Raw genomic sequence first — 21,451 nt, 5'->3', positions numbered from 1 at the left:
CCCGCGAGCTCTGTCTGCAGACAAAACCTGTCGATAACAGATCAAATTCTCTAAACTTTACAATCGCTAAATTCTGGTAATGGTGCTATTACAATGATAAGTTTGAGTGGAATATATGAACCATACATATCATATACAGTATGAATTCAATTTAAATATAAAAATTAAAGTTGTCTCTATTGCAACATGTTGTTTTAGACAAACGCCAATGAACTGTCTCTTAAGTAATGTCTGAAAGCAGCACTGATGCGCAGACATGCTCTTTTTTATTATTCTTGACTAGTTTTATTAAATAAAATTTAAGACACGTAGAACATATCCACGTTTGTGCACAGCGTCTGTATTTGGGTGCTTTAGATGCAAACCTTTAATGTAGGAAACTTAAAAAATATCAGTCGTATTCAGGATCACAGAAGTATAAACGCCATATGAATAAAATATAATAATCAGCTATGTGCGTTCACATATGGCTTTATTTAAATGTTTGAACGTGAAAACCATGACTCCTTTTTTTAATTGTATTATTAAATCCACTTTTTAAACAAACATATTAATTATTTTGACCTTTCTCTTCCCTTTTTCCAAAGCCCGTGATGACGCATTTCCGCCTTATTTATAAGCGTAAATCTAGCAACTTTTTTATCGCGATAATTTTTTAAAATATTGAGTGTAAGTTTATAACATTGTGCTTTGTTTATTTTAACCTGGAATTATTTTTAAAAAGTAATTTCCACAGCTGCTATATAATAGTGGATTTATTTTTCTTCTTATTTTGTATTTTTTTTTTTTTTTTTTGCTCTTGGAGCTAATGGGTAAGAGAAAATAAGATTTACTGAGATCTCCCATTTAGCGCTGTCGAAGTTTACCCTGCAATGATAAGTCATTTGTGGAATTCTGATTAAAGATGTAATTAATTATTTAGGAGTTAAAATAACCTTACATTCAAATTTGGCCCTTACAGATATCAACTTAAACCCCATGATGTGGTCTCTTAGTGGTCGAGTTTTGTTGTCCAAGGCTTAAGGTCTATCAAGAGCTTCATATATCTTCTCCGTTGTGGATTGTCCTAAACCATCATGTTCTCTACTAGATAAACTATTATACAATTTTATATGGAGAAAAATCAAACCACGTAAAAATTAAAAAATGTAAACAATTGAACATCTTTTTATTAATGTGTTTATAAATATTTTGGAGTACGTTATGTAGCTACTCGTCTCTCCGAGAAATAAATAAAAAAATATGAACATATATTAACGCATTCAATATGATCTTTTTCTATCATAACACAAACCCTCAGATTCAGTACATTATGAACTTATTTATTATACTTATTTATTATTTATACATAAATGCAAATCTTTCTGCAAGACACCCCTGCTTTCTTTTCTTTTTTTTGGGGGGTTATGATCCTTATATTACTTCTATGTTGGGCACAAATAACAAAACAATCCTTAAAATGACAACAACTACTAACATTATACAACCTCATGCAATTGTTTCTCTCTGGCTTATGTTTTGTTGGTGGTGTTGTTGTTTTTTCTGTTATGTGATTCTTGCCATCAGCTGTCATGTTAAATATTTTGAAATCAATAAAAACCCGGAGTGTGAATGAAGGGTCTATTGTAAGATTTTTTTTTTCCTCCCCTTTTCTCCCCAATTTGGAATGCCCAATTCCCAATGTGCTAAGTCTTCATGGTGGCATAGTAAATCACCTCAATCTGGGTGGCGAAGGACGAATCTCAGTTGCCTCCACGTCTGAGACCATCAATCCATGCATCTTATCACATGGCTTGTTGAGCGCGTTACCGCGGAGACCTAGTGCGTGTGGAGGCATCACGCTATTCTCCATGGCATCCACACACAACTCACCACGCACCCCACGAGAGCGAGAACCACATTATAGCGACTACGAGGAGGTTACCCCATGTGACTCTACCCTCCCTCGCAACCGGCCCAATTTGGTTGCTTAAGAGACCTGGCTGGAGTCACACAGCAGGCCCTGGATTCGAAGTTCCGAAATCCAGGGGTGGTAGTCAACGTCAATACTCGCTGAGCTACCCAGGCCCCCTGGTCTATTGAAAGATTAATTTGCAGTGTGTTACGGTAAATACTTATATTTATTTGCATCTTACATTTTTGGGGGAGGGGGCAGGAATGAAGAATCATATTTTTCGAACTTAAAAATGTACTCAAGTAGGCTACATGAAGACTATATGTATTAATACCACATGGATTTCAAGTTTCTGTACATTGACAGTTGTCATTCATTTAAAATGAAACAATTTAATATTGTTTATTTAAATTGTACACAAATTTGTGTAAATCAAGGCCAACCAAACTAACAGTGTTTCTCAATGCTAAGAACACATTCTCGTTCTTGTGAAAATCAGTCTTGTATAACTACTCTGAAAGAGCGAACTTGGAAGAAATGAGGACATAAAAAACATCTATGCGAGTTTTGAGATGTGCTCCAATATGTAGATTCAACAAGCTATTAACTATTTTCTTTTTTGGAGGTGGGTGATGACTTCAAACAAGTCCACAAGAACATAAGAACACAAAAAGAATGGACATCGAGAAACCATGTAAGAGTTTGAAAGGGTCATTGCTATGATGGAAAATGCTGCTATATTGACTCTTCATTTTTCTTACATTTTCTGAAGATGAGATGCTTGTTCTGGGTGATTGTGAGGTGGTTATTACAGGGTGAAGCCAAATGAGCCCTCTCCCTAGTGTCTATGATATTCTGGTCTCTTGTTCCCTTATTCAATTAGCTGACTTTAAAAAACAGACCGGTTTTTTGTTTGTAGTACAAAGGGTTACAGTAATGAACTGCAACTATTTAGTTTTAAGTTTACAATTTTCAACTTATGTTACTTGCTTTCACATAGACGGACAGACAGACAGTGCTGGGTAGTAATGGATTACATGTAATCTGGATAAAGTAATCAGATTACAAAAATCAAGTCATTATTATCAGATTAAAATACATTTGAAAATACTCATAATCTGACTAATTACTTTTTTATAGATTACATGATTACATATTAACAAGGCAATGGGATCAATTATTAATAATTTATTGATAATTTTCATATTAGTATCATCATATTCTTACCCTGAAACGCAATAGACTCATAGATTAACCTTTTGAGCATGTGCTTCTTTTACGTTACACCAGTAAGATATATCAGCTTTGGAGGTGATGGACAATCAGTAAGCATTAAGTGTTAATAGTGTTTCAGTGTTTTTAGATGAAAGCTTTGACCTAGGCAGCGTTGTTGCTGTTGATTTTATGGTCATTATTTTTAGTACATTTTATTATAATTTTATGTTGATTTTATGGTCATTAATGTTCATAATGCTGCTATTGTTTTATTCACTTAAAATGAACTTGATGTCTCGGTGTTTGAATTATAAACTTTGACCATGCACTGTCATTGCTCTTAGATTTAATGTTTATTTTATTCATTTGATGTTTAATGCGCTTTTTAAAAATGTCATAAGAAGGTCTTTATGTGAGACTATTTTTGTTAGTAATAAAGAATGGAATACATTTTCTTCATCTTTGAACTTTTATGTTACAACTATTATCCTACTCAAATGCATGTGACACATAATAAAATAAAATTAGGTTGAAAGTAATCCAAAAGTAATTGGAGTAGATTACCCAAAAAATGTAATGAGATTATGTTATTGATTGCATTTTTTCCCTGTCATTTGAAATCAGTGCCTGATTACAATTCACAAGTAATCCACCCAGCCCTGTAGACAGACAGACAGACAGACAGACAAAGATAGACAGACAGACAGACAGACAGATAGACAGATAGACAGATAGATAGATAGATAGATAGATAGATAGATAGATAGATAGATAGATAGATAGATAGATAGATAGATAGATAGATAGATAGATAGAAGCTTCTGTCATCATGACAAATGCCTTGTACCATACTTGGTAGTAAAGCTCATTCTGATTCTGAGATGATGGATGGATGGATGAATGGATAACAGATTAAAATGGAAATAGACAAATCGAGTCACATGTGATTGACTGCATTTAACATTCAGACTTACCTAAGCACAGTATGTTGTTTGTGTGGAAAATCTCTATCCTCTGAGGTTACTGTGTGTATTGCCATGACTACTGTCTGATACCATAATTTAATATTCATAACATGGAACTCCCTCATTCACCACTGACGTGATAAGATTATGAGACATATGTAGTGTGTATAATTGACCTCAGGATGAGGTTTCTTACCTGAAATGTCACCAAAAAAGAATATGGTCCTGCATTTCTGCTAATACAAAAGAGAGCTATACAACTGAACATCCTTGAGAATTTTTTTGGTATTTTGCTGGCCATATAAAGGGCTTATTTTGAATAATTTCTTCACATGTAAGAAGGCAATCAGCCTTTTAATGATTTTGCTTATTAATGTTACACATACATTGGTGCACTCTTTCTTTTTGGACTTACACTTACACCTAGGGGCACAGATGCATTATCATTCAAATGCAATAGTTTTCAATTACAAATGCCATTGTAGAAATGTACTATTCAATTTCAACCATGATTGATTTAATTTGTCAGTTTTATTAGAGACATATATTAAAACCACTGGAGTCGTATGGATTGCTTTTATGCTGCCTTTATGTGATTTTTGGAGCTTCAAACGTTTTGGAATTCATGCAATGAAGACTTATCATCGCTTGTTTTGTACTTTGTGCATGTAAATGTACTTTGGTGAGAGGTTAAATGTTTTGTCCTTTTGTTCCAGGTCAGTGCAGAAAGGTGCATTTAAAAATTATAAAGAAGTCTGAAAGGTCAGGCAATTATTATTGGTAACACTTTACAATAAGGTTTCGTTTGTCAACATTAGTTAACAACATTAGTTAACATGAACTAGTTCAACTAGTAATTAATAATTAACCCTGGTGTTACTTTAAAGAGACCTAACATGATCCGGGGCAAAGTGGAAAAATAAGCACTTTGCCATGTTTTGCAAAAGTGCAACTTGCTGTACAGTCGGGCTTTCCCATGTCAATATTGGCTAACATGAAAATATTGAAATACCATACTGCCATACTACTGTTACTATTTCTAAAGTGTATAGCATGTGTAATGTAGGGTTGCCAACTTTTTGGCACGCAAATACAGAAAGCTTGAGTTTTCAACGTATAAATGGGGGTTGGGGTGTCCCCCTGTATCGTCCACCTAAGGGACGTGTACGTACGAGACATCATCATTTTGGCCAAAATACGGTATGTCCAGCTAATACAGGACAGTTGGCAACTGTAGTCTACTGTGCAAACATATTAGATCATCTGGGAATTTTATGCATATGGAAAATGTACATACTATGCAAAATATAGCCTACAAATTATTTACTGTAGATAGATTAGTGTAATATGCTATTCCAAACATCAGGGATGGATTATGACTTGCAAAGGCCCTGGAGCCAATTATCTCCAAGAGCCCCCCTCCACCCAAATGTTGTTCATGCCCAAAAGTGTTTTTAATTGGGCAGTCAAGGGCCTAGTAGTCAAGGGCCCCTGGGCACTGGCCCCATTGGCCCTGTCGATAATCCGTCCCCTTCCAAACATAGCCACAATTAAACAAAAATATTAGCCAGTATACATTATTTACAGTGTTTAGGACATGGTCGTCATGGCTACAAAATTGTAAAATAGGATACACAGAAAAGGTTAGTAAGTGATTTTATCACACTAAAATCATGTTAACACACACATATTGTTTACACCTTGTAGTTATACTTTAAAAATAGTATTTTACAGATTGACCCCCATTCACTTCCATTGTATGCAAAGTGTCTCACCTTAACACAGATTTTTGTTTTTAAAGAAATATTGTGGTAATTAACACTATGCTTCAAATGGTGTCGATTGAGATTAACTTGTATTGAACCCAGAATATTCCGTTAAAAATGGTAAGCATTATACATTGTTTACAAGGCGGCACTGGCACTGAAACCCAACCTCACTCGCGTTTCCATTGGCTACAGCAGAGTAGTAGCCTACGTAGGGCGCACATTCAGGTAATATAAGGGCAGCATCCCTACACTCCTAGTGCCTGATCTCGTTGCTATAGGCACACTCGAAGACCAGAGTGTTGCTCTTCCTATTGAATCTTTGCTCATCTAAAAGTCTAAAGTTTTCATTTTAGATGCGTTGAATTGGAACACTCGTAACTAACTCACATCTTTAAACGAACAATAAACGAGTGTTTCAGAGTCATTTAACAAATCAAAGGATGTCTCTGAAGGTTCCGGAGGATCGGACAGTGCGCATTGTGTTTCTGGGAGCCGCAGGGGTCGGGAAAACCTCCCTGATCACCCGCTTCTTGCAGGATCGCTTCGATTCCAAATACACGCGCACCGTGGAGGAGCTTCACGCGCTCGAGTACGACACGGAAGGTGCGAGAGTGCGCATAGAGATCTTGGACACGAGCGGCAGTTACGCCTTTCCAGCGATGCGGGCTCTGTGCATCCGCACTGGGGACGCGTTTGCGCTGGTGTACGCGGCCGACGAACCGCACTCCCTGGAAGAGCTCCAGCGACTCCGTGAGGAGATTTTGGAGTTAAAAGGGGTTACATTTACAGGCATCACGGTGATAGAGAATAAATCAGACCTGGACAGCCGATGTCGCCAGGCCACTGCCGAAGTGATGCGCACGGTGGAGGAGGACTGGGGCGCGGGGTTCGTGGAGACGTCCGCGTGCACTGGCGAAAATGTAACTGGGGTGTTTCGGGACTTGCTTCAGCAGCTGAAGTTACCGAGCCGTGTCAGCCCGGCACTTAGCAGACGGAGGCAAACAATGACAAAAGAAAGTGCAGGGGCGGGGAAAAGGTCTCCTATGAAGAAAAACAATAGCTGCATATTGTCTTAATGGACATTGTCACATGAATTTATGTGCATCACAGTGATGCTTGACGAACTTGAATCAATATGGACATTAATTAAATGTTGGACCTTGACAAAGTATTGTCTCATTGGCTTTATTGATGCTTTATTATAATAATTGATTTGGCTCATTTGAATGTTTAATCTCTCTAAATTATATTTAGATGAATAATGCTGCAGAAATGGTGATTGTTTTTATGAGTGAATAAATGCAATTAATGTTTACCAATCAGTATGTGTTCGACTCTGTACACTGATTAGCTTTTTACATAAAAGAGAATATGAAAATCCACACAATGCAAATGAATGGGTACCAACATTTTGAATCTCCAAAAACACATAAATGCAGGATAAAAGTAACACATACGACTTAAATCCATATATTCAGACATGATATGATAGGTGCGTGTGAGAAACAGATCAATATTTAAGTCCTTTTTTACTATAAATTCTCTTCCCTGCCCAGTAGGTGGCAACATGCACAAAGAATACAAATTGTCAAAAACAAGAGGAAAGTGATAATGGAGATTTATTGCAAAACATTATTTACAAATATATCTGTTTGTCAATTCTCACCCAGACATATCATATAGTTTATGAAGACATTAATTTAGCCACTTGAGTCATGTGCATTACTTTTATGCTGCCTTTATGTGCTTTTGGGCCTTCAAAGTTCTGGTCACCATTCACTTACATTGTATGGACCTACAGAGCTTAAATAGTCTTCTAAAAATCTGTGTTTGAGTTCTGCAGAAGAAAGAAAGTCATACACATCTGGGATGAGATAATTTTATTTTTTGGTGAACTATCCCAGCGCTGTATTACTAATTGAAACTTATTTTTACACTTTTTTTAAACATTAGTAAAATGATTAGTAAAAGTATTTGTTTCTTTGTGATTCTTTGAAAGTCAAGACTCCATATGTATCACGCAATCCATAAAAATAACTGTAATCTGAATATGCAAATTTTAAAATGTAATGTTATCAGTTATATGTAGCCAATTTCTAACCAACACTGTTCATATACATATGAAACATTATCAAATCATGCAGGGATAGTGGTTTTGCACAAACTTGTGGAGTCCAGACCAGCTTGAGTGCATACAATTGCTGAAGCAAAAGGGGTACACAAAAATAAGAAACTCTGAAAGCACATTTTAATCCCCCGCTCTGGTACCAGAATCCTAACATATAGAAAATAACACTCTGTGCAGCAGACTGATAGCACATATTAAACGTGTTACCACACGTGCTGAATGATCTGACCTTCCTGATAATGTAAAGTTAACTCTGGGCCTTCCTATAGATAGCCTTGTGTTTTTTTTTAGTCCATAAATTTATGTGAATGGTCAGGTTTTTGTATGACCCCACTATCTGCATGTTACACCTTTCTTGGTATTAGGAGCAGGCTTGATGTTTTTAAGATCATGTGGACTCTCTCAAATACTAGAAAATACTCCATTAGTTCTTTGGATAAAAGTAAGTAATGAGTAATGGCAAACTTATTTTTTATGTGGGTTATCAACTTTCTGTTGTGGCCTATTTGGAACCGTCCCCAGTTTCCAAACATTTTAATTCAGATAACCATTCTTTTTGTCGGAAGTGCATTTTACCGACATTTTTAAAGCATTGCAACTGTTCTTAAATGTTGCTTTCATGTCAAAGTTATTATACAGTTTCATACGATATTCATCTTTAAACCTGCCGTATAGGACCATTTTGAAAAAAAAAGGATTGGCTCTGCATTATGATTTAAAATAATGTCCAAAATAATGTTGGTCATGTCCACAATAATAAAATAATATAATGATATAATAAAAACAAATAACTGTGATAGGGGTTATAATGGATTCCCTCATATATTTAGCAAGATAAGATGATTTCCTCACTAATTTGACAAAACTAAAAAATAACGTTATATTTATGTTGGCACTTTCATTTGCCTTACAAAAGGGATAGTTCACCCCAAAATTTAAATTCTTTCATTATTTACCCTCATACCATCCCAGATGTGTGACTTTCTTTCTTATGCAGAACACAAACAAAGATTTTTAGCAGAATATCTCAGCTCTGTAGGTCCATACAATGCAAGTGAATGGTGGCCAGAACTTTGAAGGTCCATAAAGCAAAACAGCATAAAAGTAATCCATAGAATTCCAGTGGTTTAAACCATGTCTTCTGAAGAGATATGATAGGTCTGGGTGAGAAACTGATCAACATTTTAGTCCTTTTTTTTAACCATAAATCTCTATTTTTACTTTCACATTTACTTTACACACCTCTTTTGTTTTTGCCTATTCATATTCTTCATGTATATTGACACCTACTGGGCAGGGAGGAGAATTTGTTATAAAAATAACTTAAATATTGACCCACATATCATATCACTTCAGAAGACATGAAATACACCACTGGAGTCATATGGATCACTTTTATGCTGCCTTTATGTTCTTTTTAGAGCTTCAAAGTTCTGGCCACCATTCACTTGCATTGTCTGGACCTACAGAGCAGATATATTCTTCTAATAGTGTGAAATGTGTCTGCAGAAGTCATGCACATCTGGGATGACATGAGGGTGAATAAAATAGCTGCATGATTTATTCAGCTTTTAAAGAGGCCTTTTACATGTTTTATGCAAAATGTAAGTACTTTCCTTCTCATTGAGGCCATGCAGTCCACCTTTTTATACATGCTAAAATTACCCAACTGCCATGACAACCTATTACAGAGACACTTGTAATGTTTTATTCAGGAAACGGTGGGTGCGTACATGCATTTGTGAATGGAAAGGAGAAAGTCATGAGCACACGAGTGAGAAATCTATCATGTAAAACAGTAAACAATTTTCTAAGGAAACACTTCACAAAAGCAAACAGACATACATTCTCAAAATTGCATGTTCATGCACAGCTGGGCAACAAAGTTATGTCTTCTCTGTAAATGGTTTGAGTATCTGATATATATATATATATCGACGCCACTATATATATTTGTGGCAGCGGCGGTGTGGTCAAGTGCCCGTCCGGAGAGCGGGAAGCGGTAAGGGCACTTAAACCTGAGCTAAATTATGTCTAACACCTGTCTCTGATTTCAGTGAGCACGGGGAGAGCGGATAAAAGACCCACGCCACCAGCAGTGAGGCAGAGAGAGTTACACGTCAGCCTAGTGTTCACGTATGCTGCATGAGAGAACTATATGTTATTAAGAAGTTTATGTTTGCTGAGCGATTCCTGTTGACTGTGAGCACTGCTGTGTGGCCTTTAAAGCCCTTACCTGAGAAGAGCAACTCGTCTTCGTGTCCTCCCTACATTCAAAACCGTTCACAATATTATAACTTAATTTCAAGGTAATTTATTCAGAAGAAAGTTATACGCATTCAGTGTTTTTTCCTTATTAAAAATGTTGTGTATGTAAAGAATTGAATAATACTTTTAATCTTTAATTAAGATAATGATATTGAATGAGAAGAATATACTAGAATAATTACATGCAAGAATATGTTTTGTTTGTTGCTGGCCTTGCACTGTTTTGATTTTGTATCACATGGGCAACCTTCTTGTTTATCTCTCTCTCACTCTTTTAAACTTACAGCCACACTTGTACAAACACAAAACGTGTTTAAAGATAGGCGACATGGAGCACACACACAAGCTCTTAAAAACACAAGGGATAACCGGTTAGAAAAAAGGATCAGCTGGAGCAAGATACTGAAATCCAAATTTACTTTCCAATATTAGACACTAAAGCACACATGCATGAATAAATGTGTATGCACTCAAAACTGCACATGTGGCCAACAAAATTAAACAAACACTGTAGACAATGTTCAGAAACAAAGGTGTAGCTGTGTATTATGAGGGCAAATAACAATTCAGAACCAGGTAGCATGTTCACAATGAATAAAGAAACACATTTACTGTGGTATCTAAGCTGTAATTCCCTAATAATTTTCTTGAAAACACTTTATCTCACTCATTTGACTAAAAATGTATATGCATGCATGCATTTGCTTATTTATTTCTCCTATTATTATACAGTAAATGATAGAGCTGATCTGAAATATAGGAATATAAACAACCTGATCCACATGTGTTAGCTGCTTTAAGTGTCAAATATGGTTAGTATTCAGGTAATGTGTAAAATGGTAAGTAATATTGTTAGTCATCTGCCTCTCGGACCATTTATTTTGGCCACTCACAAAAATTAAAAAATAAGACCTTATACAGGTCCTGTTTCGCTATACAGAATGTTATGCTCTCAAATGCTTGCTAATGTAAAAATATAATAATAATACAAACGAATAAATAATATGCGTTTTTAACATGACACCATCAGAAATGTTCCATTCAGTGTTTACAAGTGAACAGCAGGTTAACAACAACAATAAAATACAAAAGCAAAAAATATGAAAAATAGGTTCCAGAGCACAATACCATTTAGAACAAAGTAAAATGTGCTACATATCTATCAAACTCATACTTAGTAATAATATTAATGACTGGTAGTAGCTTTGTTTTGCATTTAAATTTCAACAAAACACTAAAATGTTACTTAACTCGTTAACAAAACAAAAGGAAAACCCATCTAGAGTCGAAAGATTTCATGAGTGTACTGTATAAATAAAGTTTTTCAGAGAGTGCACGTCCGAGTCCCATGATGCTTCATTCTGTTTGGTCAGAATTTAAATCGCGGCAGCCAATCAGCGGAGGCGACAACGAATCGAGCAGAATTCAAAAAGTAGCAGCGATTCATTACAATCACATCCGAGGAGCGGGCCGACACACTTCACATATGCCCGTTTAGCTTACGTTTTATCAACATAATCCGACAGATGCATGGTTCAGGCCGGTGAATATAACGCTTTTAGATCAGATATACACTATATTGTTTTTCATAGTTTGTTGGAGTTATCATTTGAATGTAGTTAGCAACGGATGTGGATGGTTGGCGAGTTGCATGCAGTTTCGGGATAAAGGAAAAACGGTGTCTTAATTTTGCGTGACCTATTTATTTTTCAACACTATTGTGTGCCTTTTTGTATTTTGATCGGCTGTAAATTTGGCAAGGATGAGCGCAGGAGTTGCAAAGGTGGCGAAGCCATCGACTCACGTCGATCCCAAATCGGCGCCGCTGAAGGAGATTCCTGATATTTTAGTTGATCCCAGAACCATGAAACGATACATACGAGGTCGCTTTCTCGGGAAAGGGGGATTTGCGAAATGCTACGAAATTACAGATATGGACACAAAGGAGGTTTTCGCAGGTAAAGTGGTGCCGAAATCGATGCTACTGAAGCCACACCAGAAAGAGAAAATGAGCACGGAAATTGCCATTCACAAAAGTCTCGATAACCAGCATGTTGTTGGGTTTCACGGGTTTTTCGAAGACGACGACTTCGTGTATGTGGTGTTGGAGATATGTCGGAGAAGGGTAAGAACAATGCTGATGTAAATGCCAACAAGGTTGAAAACTGACCTTCAACGGTCGGTATTCCTGTCACGGGATAATACTACACTGCAATATTTACTTATTCACTGGGTTTACTTAAGCTATTTAAAGTAAAATGTGTATATTTTTATACTCTGCTTTAAGAGATCTGTTAATTTGTTTAATATTATGAGATAAATTTAAACCGATAGGCTTTACTTTCTCCTCGACGCCACTAGTGGTTTTTAAACTGGAGGATGTGACGTCAGATGACTTTGTGTTTCTCGGAGATTTTGCGGATAAAAAAAAAGCCCCGTCATAAAAAGCTGAAGTGTTTTTTTTTTTTTTAAATTGGTTTATTCTGTCCAATGTTCTCATGTATTGGATGTGCATGACCTTTTCGGTTGCATTCCTTATTAAAAATTGCGTTTTGAATCAAGTGTTTTACACACAGGTCGTGTTTGAATTAGATTTTGATTTAGAATCAATCCTAATTTGATCAATTTAGAATCCTCCTATTTCCTAATAAATGTGGTACAATTGTGAAAAAATGAATGATAATAAAGTTTATCCCCTCAAGTTGATTTTTTTGTTTGTTTGTTTATAGAATTGGTTAATAATTCTGTCAGAAATTCCAAAAAGGGAGCTTGTGTATATATTCATTTTAGTAAATTTATGGTGGAATAAGACCCCCTTTTTTACGGTGCATTTTAAGTTGTTTCTAGTTTCCGTCTGCTTTAGAATTGATGTGTCAATGCATTTTTATTTCCTTTCAGTCTCTTCTTGAGTTGCACAAGCGAAGAAAGGCAGTGACCGAGCCTGAGGCCAGATACTTCATGCGCCACACTATCCAGGGTTGCCTGTACTTGCACAACAACAGGGTCATTCACCGTGATCTCAAACTTGGGAATCTGTTCCTCAGTGATGACATGGAGGTGAAGATTGGTAAGCAAACAATGACACTTCCTTACACATTATTATTCACATGCATCTACATCTGAAGTTTTTTACCTGATGGGCATCATTTCTTCTGTTTCCCTCACTTTAGGGGACTTTGGTTTGGCCACCAAGATTGAATTTGACGGCGAGAGAAAGAAAACCCTGTGTGGCACTCCAAACTATATCGCCCCAGAGGTGCTCTGCAAAAAAGGCCACAGTTTTGAGGTGGATGTATGGTCACTGGGATGCATTCTGTAAGTCCATAGTTCGAAAGCGTGAATTGATGAAAAGATTTTGTTAAATAGACTAGTTCTCTCAGAAATTAAAATGATAATTTACTCACTTGTGGTGTTCCGCACTTGTATGACTGACTCCTCTTGGAACACAAAAGGAGATCTTTAAAAAATGTTTATATATATATATATATATATATTTATTAGTGTGACCAGCACCTTCCAAGTAGTCCATATTAATTTTGTACTATAATTCCAAAGGGCGTTTTCCAAACAACATTTTTGCACCCTTGAAGGGCACTTTCGGGAAGTGGACGCAACTCGAAGGAACGTTCCAAAGAAAAGTTTGAAAGTAAACATTTTCACAAGACTTTTAGTGAAGGCTACATTCAAACCTTAATGGCATTCTCCCTTCAGAGTGCCCACCTCAAGAGCTCTGTCTTTCATAGTAAGGCATAGGGATGATCAATTTCAATTGGAATCCGGCCAAATTCTTAGCCATATTTTTTATTTTATTTTTTTTGTGAGGAACAGCCCTATGCATTCACCCAAAAATGAAAATTCTCCTATCATTTACTTGCCCTCATACCATCCCAGATTTGGGGTGACGACTTTCTGCTGAAGATGACTTACTTCTGCTGAACACAAATGAAGATTTTTAGAAGCATATCTCAGCTCTATAGGTTCATACAAGTCAAGTGAATGGTGACCAAATTTTGATGCTCCAAAAACCACAGAAAGGCAGCATGAAGGTAATCAATAAGACTCCAGTGGTTTAATCAAGGTCTTCTGAAAGAATCTAATCTGTTTTGGGTGAGAACAGATCAAAATATCAAAACTCCTTTTTCACTAAATCTTGACATCAGCAGTCTCCTTGTTGATCATGATGTCAAACTCGATTATAGGTCCTAGCTCCAACTAGTGCTCTTCATATGCATCAAGCACTAGGAAATGTAATCAAGCCTGAAATCATGATGGTGCCTAGAAACTGCAATGCCAGATTTATAGTAGAAAATTGAGTTTGGTCTGTTTTCACCCAAAATCAATTGGATTGTTTCAAAAGACATTGATTAAACCACTAAATATTATGGATTAAGTTTATGCTGTTTTTTTTTTTTTTTTTTTTTGGGAGGGGAGTTTCCATGGCCTGGCCTCCATTCACTGGAATTGACATGCATAGTAGCTGAAATATTCTTATTCCTTAAAATTCTTAAGCTTCTCCTTGGTCTTTGCTTTAAAATTAAGTAACGCTTGAGCAAATTCGAATTTAACATGGAAAGGCTCATTACGGCATGATACAGTTTGATACCAGATGGCATGAGTTGTCCAAAGTTTGAACATTAAGCACAATGTAAAAAAAAATGAAGCTGGAACAACAAGGGTGAGGAAAGGATTTGTCACCCAAAACTGAAGATTCTGAAAAATCTCAACGTTAATTTGCCATTTTTGTCATGAAATGCTTATGAACCTTACATTTTTATGTTTGGGTTAACTCAATGAATAATTGCTGACAGTTACATTGTCATTCAGATACACACTGCTGGTTGGAAAGCCTCCATTTGAGACATCCTGTCTGAAGGAAACCTACATCAGAATCAAAAAGAATGACTACTCTGTCCCTAGAGTAAGTATCTCTGCTACTAGTGTACTATGTGAATGTGCATGTTTATGTAATGCTGCTTAATGCAACTAATGCTAAATTTAAGTTACTTTTTTTTTGCCTTTTATGTAGCATATTAATCCAGTGGCTGCTGCTCTGATTCGTCGGATGCTGCACGCTGACCCCACACTTAGGCCTTCTGTGGCCGAGCTGTTGATCGATGAGTTTTTCACCTCTGGTTACGCTCCCATACGGTTGCCCACTTCCTGTCTCACTGTACCTCCCAGGTTCTCCATTGCTCCTTCCAGCCTGGATCCTACCCTCCTTCGCAAACCCCTCTCGTCCCTTAATAAAGGTATGTGTGGTCTTGAAATTTTATTAGGTATCATTTTGTTTTGCTTTTGGCAAAAACTCATCTGTGTGTGTGTGTGTGTTATAGGAACAAACAGTCCTATTGAGAAAATGGGAAAAATGGAGCAGCCACAAAAAGAAGATATGCAGCAAAGGTGAATGAAATAAAAATGGGGCCCTATTTACTTAACTGCACATTGCTAGTATTACAGTGAACAATTAGGTGCACATTATTAAAAAGAAAAAAAGCCAGTTTGTCCTTGTATTCTTGAATCAATACGTACTAACTTTCTTGCTTTTTATTTTTTTTAATCAACTTTTCTTTTGGGCTGCCATCATTCGCTTGAGCTTTTGAGCATATTTTGGTGTCTGACTCACTTGAATATGTTCGGTTGGACTTAATTTATTCTGTTCGCAGGGATGGATCTGAACAACCTGACAGCCACCTGAGTGATATGCTGCAGCAACTTACCCGCCTCAACAGTGCCAGGCCATCTGAAAGAGACTTTGTTAGACAAGGTAATGACCCAAGAATACAGTAATGCTCTGCTTGCGGGGCAAGAAGGTTGTGTGGTAATTCAGGATGACACCTAACCCATTCTGTATTGAAGTGTACGTTTATGGATAAAATTGTATTAACAACAACTTTATATTGATGACAGAAATAATTTTCTCAATGTATGCTTGGCCACACAAGTATCGACAGGCAAAATGTAATTGTTTCTTTTTTTCCCCACGAAGATGAGGCTGAAGACCCTGCTTGTATTCCTATCTTCTGGATTAGCAAATGGGTTGACTACTCTGACAAATATGGCCTTGGTAAGATTTTTTGATGACCTTGACATACTGAAAACATCAAGACAAAAGTTGGGAAGTTATATCTGCTGTTTTGGCTCAAATCCAGAGAGTTTAAAAATAAATGGTCATCAGCAACCGTGTTGAGCAGATTTGATTGGCCAACCTGTATTTGTTGGTAGTGATGCAGGGAAAACATTGGATAGAAATTGCTTCACTTTTGGAAGAACTAGTGCAGCAATAATTAATCAATAAAAGCAGTGACCGTGTGCAAGTATATGTATCCAACATAGAGCAAAACTCTATTTTTAACTGAACAGAATTATTAGTATTTATATTCTGGTGTCATCATTGCCCTGGGCTGATATTTTAGTCCTTTTAATGAACCATGCAAGTTAACATGTAAGACCCATGCAAAACGGTCCCTATCATTTACAAGTAATTAAACTAAGCCTGAATCAAGAAAGATTAAGTTTGAAAGAAGTATCATGAGTATTAAATTGTATATTCAGTATTGTGAGATGATCATTACGCTCGTTGTTGTTTTAATAAAATGCAGGAATTTATTTTACACTTCAATTTATCGAGTATCAAAATAATCATTACTTGCAGCCATTACTTGAAGAATGGTAGATTGCAGGATTATTAATGTGTGGTTGATAAAGAACTTCTAAATCTTCCCAACAATTGATTCACCAGCTTCCGATTTGCTTGTTTGTGTCATCCGTAAGGTGCAGGCATGCGTTTGTTTTCTCTTCTCGCAATTACGATCGCCCCATGTGAGCAGGTTGCCTTTCAAAGTGTACTCCTGTCAGAGCAAATCCATCACGGACAACCGAAATATACTCTGACCTTACTGCATTGACGGATCCAGCAAAGAGCTTTTAATTCACTTACTAGTGGTGTTCTGTATGTAATATTACAGAAATTGCAAATGCTGCCACTCGTGCACAAATATAACGTGTTGTATTCCCCCTTCATAGGTTATCAGTTGTGTGATAACAGCGTAGGAGTTTTGTTCAACGATTCCACACGTTTGATCATGTACGCTGATGGTGACAGTCTGCAGTACATTGACCGAAACACTGCAGAATCCTACCTCAGCGTGCGCTCCTACCCCCCTGTGCTCTCCAAAAAAGTTAGTTATTTCTGTTTGTGGAACAAATGCAATATAATACACTCATGGTCACAATTGTAGGTCTACCATATGTTTTTTACGTCTTTTTGTTTTGTTTAGATTACGCTCCTGAAGTATTTCAGGAATTACATGAGTGAGCACTTGCTGAAGGCTGGGGCAAACATAACACCTAGGGATGGAGATGAGCTGACCCGTTTGCCATACCTGCATCACTGGTTTCGCACAAAGAGCGCCATCGTGCTGCACCTCAGCAACGGAACTGTGCAGATCAACTTTTTCCAGGTGAGAAATCGTTAACAAGTTGTACTTGTAGGTTACATCTAAATGTGCCATTTGCCTCATCAGATGGCTATTTTTACTCTTTCTAGTAGCGCTTAATTGAGCTCCGCTAAGGACTAGGTCATCCTGTTTTAGTCAAGATCTGTCTTCTGATGGGAGGCTTGTTTATACGTGATTCATTCAAATACGGCAAAATACAATTCATTGGAATGGACCAATAATGCATTTGAGTAAGATATGAAGTTGGAGACACTGTATGTGCTGACAGGATATATTTCCTTTATTTTTTTCATGCCCTTGCTTCAATTTAGAAACCATAAATCAATTGATCAAAATAACAAAATTTGCATTGACATGAGGATAAAAATATTGATTAGTATTTATCAATCAGTGATAGTTTTTATTTTACTTCTAGAGGCCAATGTTGTGCTGTAGAGCCAAGTTATTCTAACTGTCTAACTTCCAGCTCCAGCCACCGAAGAACATGGAGTAAACAAAACAATTGGCTTGGATTTTTGCTGAGAACCAATAGCTCCAAAAAGCAACTATCGGCAATGATGTATCGGTATTACCAATAATCTGTCTACCTCTAGTATGAGACACATTATAAATGTAGGAATTTAACTTGACACTGCGTCTAAATGCAGCAACCCGTGAACATGTTTTTAATGGTCAATACAGAAAATGTTTTGAGTTTATTAAAAATTTATCTAACATTTTCAACATTGCTTTTTTTTTTTATTTAGTTTTTCATACATTTCCAAATTAAAATGTCAGCACTCATGGTGATTGTCTCCATAGAAATGCCACATAGAAAACATATTGTTTAGAATTGGTACATTCATGACCCCATGAAGAATTGTGGAATTTTTGTGAATTTGTTTGTCAGATTTTGAAAACAAAGGCTACAGTTGGCTTCATTTTAATTTCGGCGCACAGTTACATCTCATGGATGGTTGGTCTTTCTAGCCTTTCAGAGTATATACTTTATTGACCGCATGAGCACTATGCTTTGTTGTATTCTTTAGTTTAGTCAACACCAGGCCCATGTGCATACGACATGTACAAGTGTATGCAAGGATGCATGCAGACAGTCTACTTGGACTGTGTTGATGACAATCTGCCTCTTAAAGACATGGCGCACACAGAAAACTGAAACAATACATTAGTTGGCAGATATACACATTTTAAAATGTAGTCTCTTCTGGCCAAATATGTTGATTCTTGTTTCTAGATTCTCTAAAATGACAATGTCCCTCACCCTGTCATCTGACAAACAAGTAGCAATGGTTTTGTTGGACATTGTAAAATTAAGGCTGTTGGCCATTTATATAAAAAAAAAAATAAAGCTCTTACTTTTGTCCTTTTTGTGCCCTGCAGGATCACACTAAGCTTATTTTGTGTCCTCTGATGGGAGCAGTAACATACATCAACGAGAAGCGAGAGTTCTACACCTATAAAATCACCCTGATCGAGGAGTTTGGCTGCTGCAAAGAGCTGGCCAGCCGTTTGCGCTATGCTCGCAACATTGTGGAGAAGCTGATGGCCTGCAAAAGCCCTGCTGCAGCCACTACCTCTGGACGCTAACCCAAATCAAATGGCTTTATGATGTCACCATTGACTAATCTTCCTTGCTTGAGTCTGAGGGCCCTTAAAATATTCTATCAGCAAAACTTGTACAGTTTTCTGGGTTTTACACTAGGAATTCTTTGTCCTCTGGATCTATTGTTTACTCTTACCATCACTTGTTTTTCTAGGTTGGAAAGTTTGTGACAGTGCAAGCTATCTGTATCATGTGAACTCTCTTTGTACATGTTTTAATGTTTTAAATCTTTCCTGTTTAACTTTTGACTGTTCTTTGTATAGAAGCTTTTGGACATTAATCTTTTAATGAGCAAGAGTATATTTGAAATAAATTGGTTTTCCAGATTAATACTTTTTTTTTTTTTTTTAAGAGAATATTCAATTAGATATGCTTTTAATGATAAATACGATTATAATTAAAATATAAATGTTTTGAAACCCTGTTTTTATTTAATTGTTTTACCGAGGCCATCATTAAGATTTGTGAATAATTAACATCAGGTTAGAAGGAAATGTTATGGGTTAAATAGATCTACAAATTGGGCTTATTCTAATCTAAAACATGATTCCAATTACCACAGAAAAGTAATTTAGACTTGTCTGTCAGTTAGTACAAATAAAAGTCATGATCCCTTTCTGATATCTTCATAAGTGTGATGTGAAAGTGGCAGAATTTACTGCCTTTACAAGGTCATTACAGGAGTTAAAGAATAACCTTAATACTTTTTACTCAATTACTTTATAACTTTGCACTGACACGATAAGCAAAATTGGGTACACTATATTACTGAAATGGTATTTCAACGTTTATCTCTTCACAAATGACATTTTCTCCACACCGCTATTTTTTATTTTTCAGAGAGAATGAAAATGAGGATGTGAGAGACTGTCTCTGCAATTGTTTGAATGGTTGCTTTTAAGTATTTTTGGAAAAATTATCTTTGAAATGTTAGTAGACCAACTCAACTCTTTCATATAGCGTTTTAAGAGCTTTATACAGTGCATACCACTGAAGAGACAGTAAGTCTCTCTCACAGCCATGTTTTCGTTCCTGTCAAAGATGGCGCTACTGTGAATAAGGTCTATGCCCATAGACTTCCATTATTAGTGCATTATGGTAAATGTGATTATTATTTTTTTGGTTGCTTTTACGAACTGAGGGATTTCAGCGTTTTTCACTTTGAAAAAATGTTTAACTTCAATTTTTAAAAGAATTTGCCACTAATATGAATGTAAAGTTAATAGTTGACTCAAGTGGTTTTAGCAGTTCTGGAACTTCCACAAGACTGAGCTTTAAAAATAGACACGCCCCCTCTTTTCGAAACTGCTCTCTCCAAAGATAACTTTGACATCAAACTTGAATGTTCTGCTTGCAAACACTACACTACAAGAACGTACAAAATTATTTAAAGGCAGAGAGCACATCAAAGTCTTCTGAATGTGGAAAAAGTAAGTGAACCCTTGGATTTTAATAACAGGCTGGTCCACATTTTTGCAGCATTAACCTCAGTCAAGCATTTCTGGGAGCTGCTGATTAGTCCTGCACATGCACAATATTCAGAAGGAATTTTGCCATAAGCTCAGCCATATTCTCAGGATGTCTGGTGTGACCTGCTCTCTTGAGGTCATTACACAGCATCTCTCTTGTGTTAAGGTCTGGGCTCTGACTGGGCCACGTCAAAGGGTGGATTTTTGTTTTTGAAGCCATTCTGTAGTGTATTTACTTGATGTTTTGGGTCAATGTCCAACTTCTACTGAGCTTTATCTGGTGAACAGCCACCCTGACATTATCCTGTAGGATATCTTGATAAACTTAAGAATTAATTTTTCCCAAGCAGCACCAAATCATGATGCTCCCTCCACTGTATTTCACCATTGAGATGAAACATTCATGTTGGTATGCAGTGCCCTTTTTACACCATACATAGTACTGCGTGTTCTTCCCAAACCTCAACTTTCAAACTTAGTTTCATCAGTCTACAAAACATTTTCCCAGTAGCGTTGTGGAGTGTCTTTGGCAAACTTTAGGCACGCAACAATGTTTTTGTTGGGATGCAGCGGCTTCCTTTGTTGTGTCCTGCCATGGATACCACGCTTGTTTAATATTTTCCTTATTGTAGACTCATGAACAGAGATGTTAACCAGTTCCAATGATTCCTTCAAATCTTTAG

The 21,451-nt window shown here is 36.6% G+C and overlaps 2 protein-coding genes across 2 annotated transcripts; both read left to right on the top strand.

The window, feature by feature from the left end:
- The first annotated feature begins 6,126 nt into the window (after window positions 1–6,126).
- Window positions 6,127–7,077, top strand: rasd3 (RASD family member 3). Its single transcript, XM_052127531.1, has one exon. The coding sequence runs from the start codon at window positions 6,284–6,286 to the stop codon at window positions 6,917–6,919; it is 636 nt and encodes a 211-aa protein (XP_051983491.1). The 5' UTR covers window positions 6,127–6,283; the 3' UTR covers window positions 6,920–7,077.
- A 4,627-nt stretch (window positions 7,078–11,704) lies between these two features.
- Window positions 11,705–19,618, top strand: plk1 (polo-like kinase 1 (Drosophila)). The gene is made up of 11 exons (XM_052127244.1): window positions 11,705–12,364; window positions 13,138–13,306; window positions 13,410–13,554; window positions 15,064–15,157; window positions 15,266–15,488; window positions 15,573–15,639; window positions 15,903–16,003; window positions 16,226–16,303; window positions 17,263–17,417; window positions 17,517–17,699; window positions 19,077–19,618. The coding sequence occupies exons 1-11, from the start codon at window positions 12,002–12,004 to the stop codon at window positions 19,281–19,283; spliced, it is 1,785 nt and encodes a 594-aa protein (XP_051983204.1). The 5' UTR covers window positions 11,705–12,001; the 3' UTR covers window positions 19,284–19,618.
- Window positions 19,619–21,451: the final 1,833 nt, after the last annotated feature.

The sequence above is a fragment of the Xyrauchen texanus genome, chromosome 5 (assembly GCF_025860055.1).
Source record: "Xyrauchen texanus isolate HMW12.3.18 chromosome 5, RBS_HiC_50CHRs, whole genome shotgun sequence".
NCBI lineage: Eukaryota > Metazoa > Chordata > Actinopteri > Cypriniformes > Catostomidae > Xyrauchen > Xyrauchen texanus.
Note: the sequence above shows the minus strand (reverse complement) of the source record. Positions and strands in the feature narration are given on the sequence as shown.

Coding starts and splice junctions, on each gene's coding strand:
- rasd3 (XM_052127531.1), top strand. CDS start 6,284: ATGTCTCTGAAGGTTCCGGAGGATCGGACAGTGCGCATTGTGTTTCTG.
- plk1 (XM_052127244.1), top strand. CDS start 12,002: ATGAGCGCAGGAGTTGCAAAGGTGGCGAAGCCATCGACTCACGTCGAT. Junction 15,489..15,572: donor CCTCTCGTCCCTTAATAAAG/GTATGTGTGGTC, acceptor TGTGTGTTATAG/GAACAAACAGTCCTATTGAG. Junction 17,700..19,076: donor TGCAGATCAACTTTTTCCAG/GTGAGAAATCGT, acceptor TGTGCCCTGCAG/GATCACACTAAGCTTATTTT.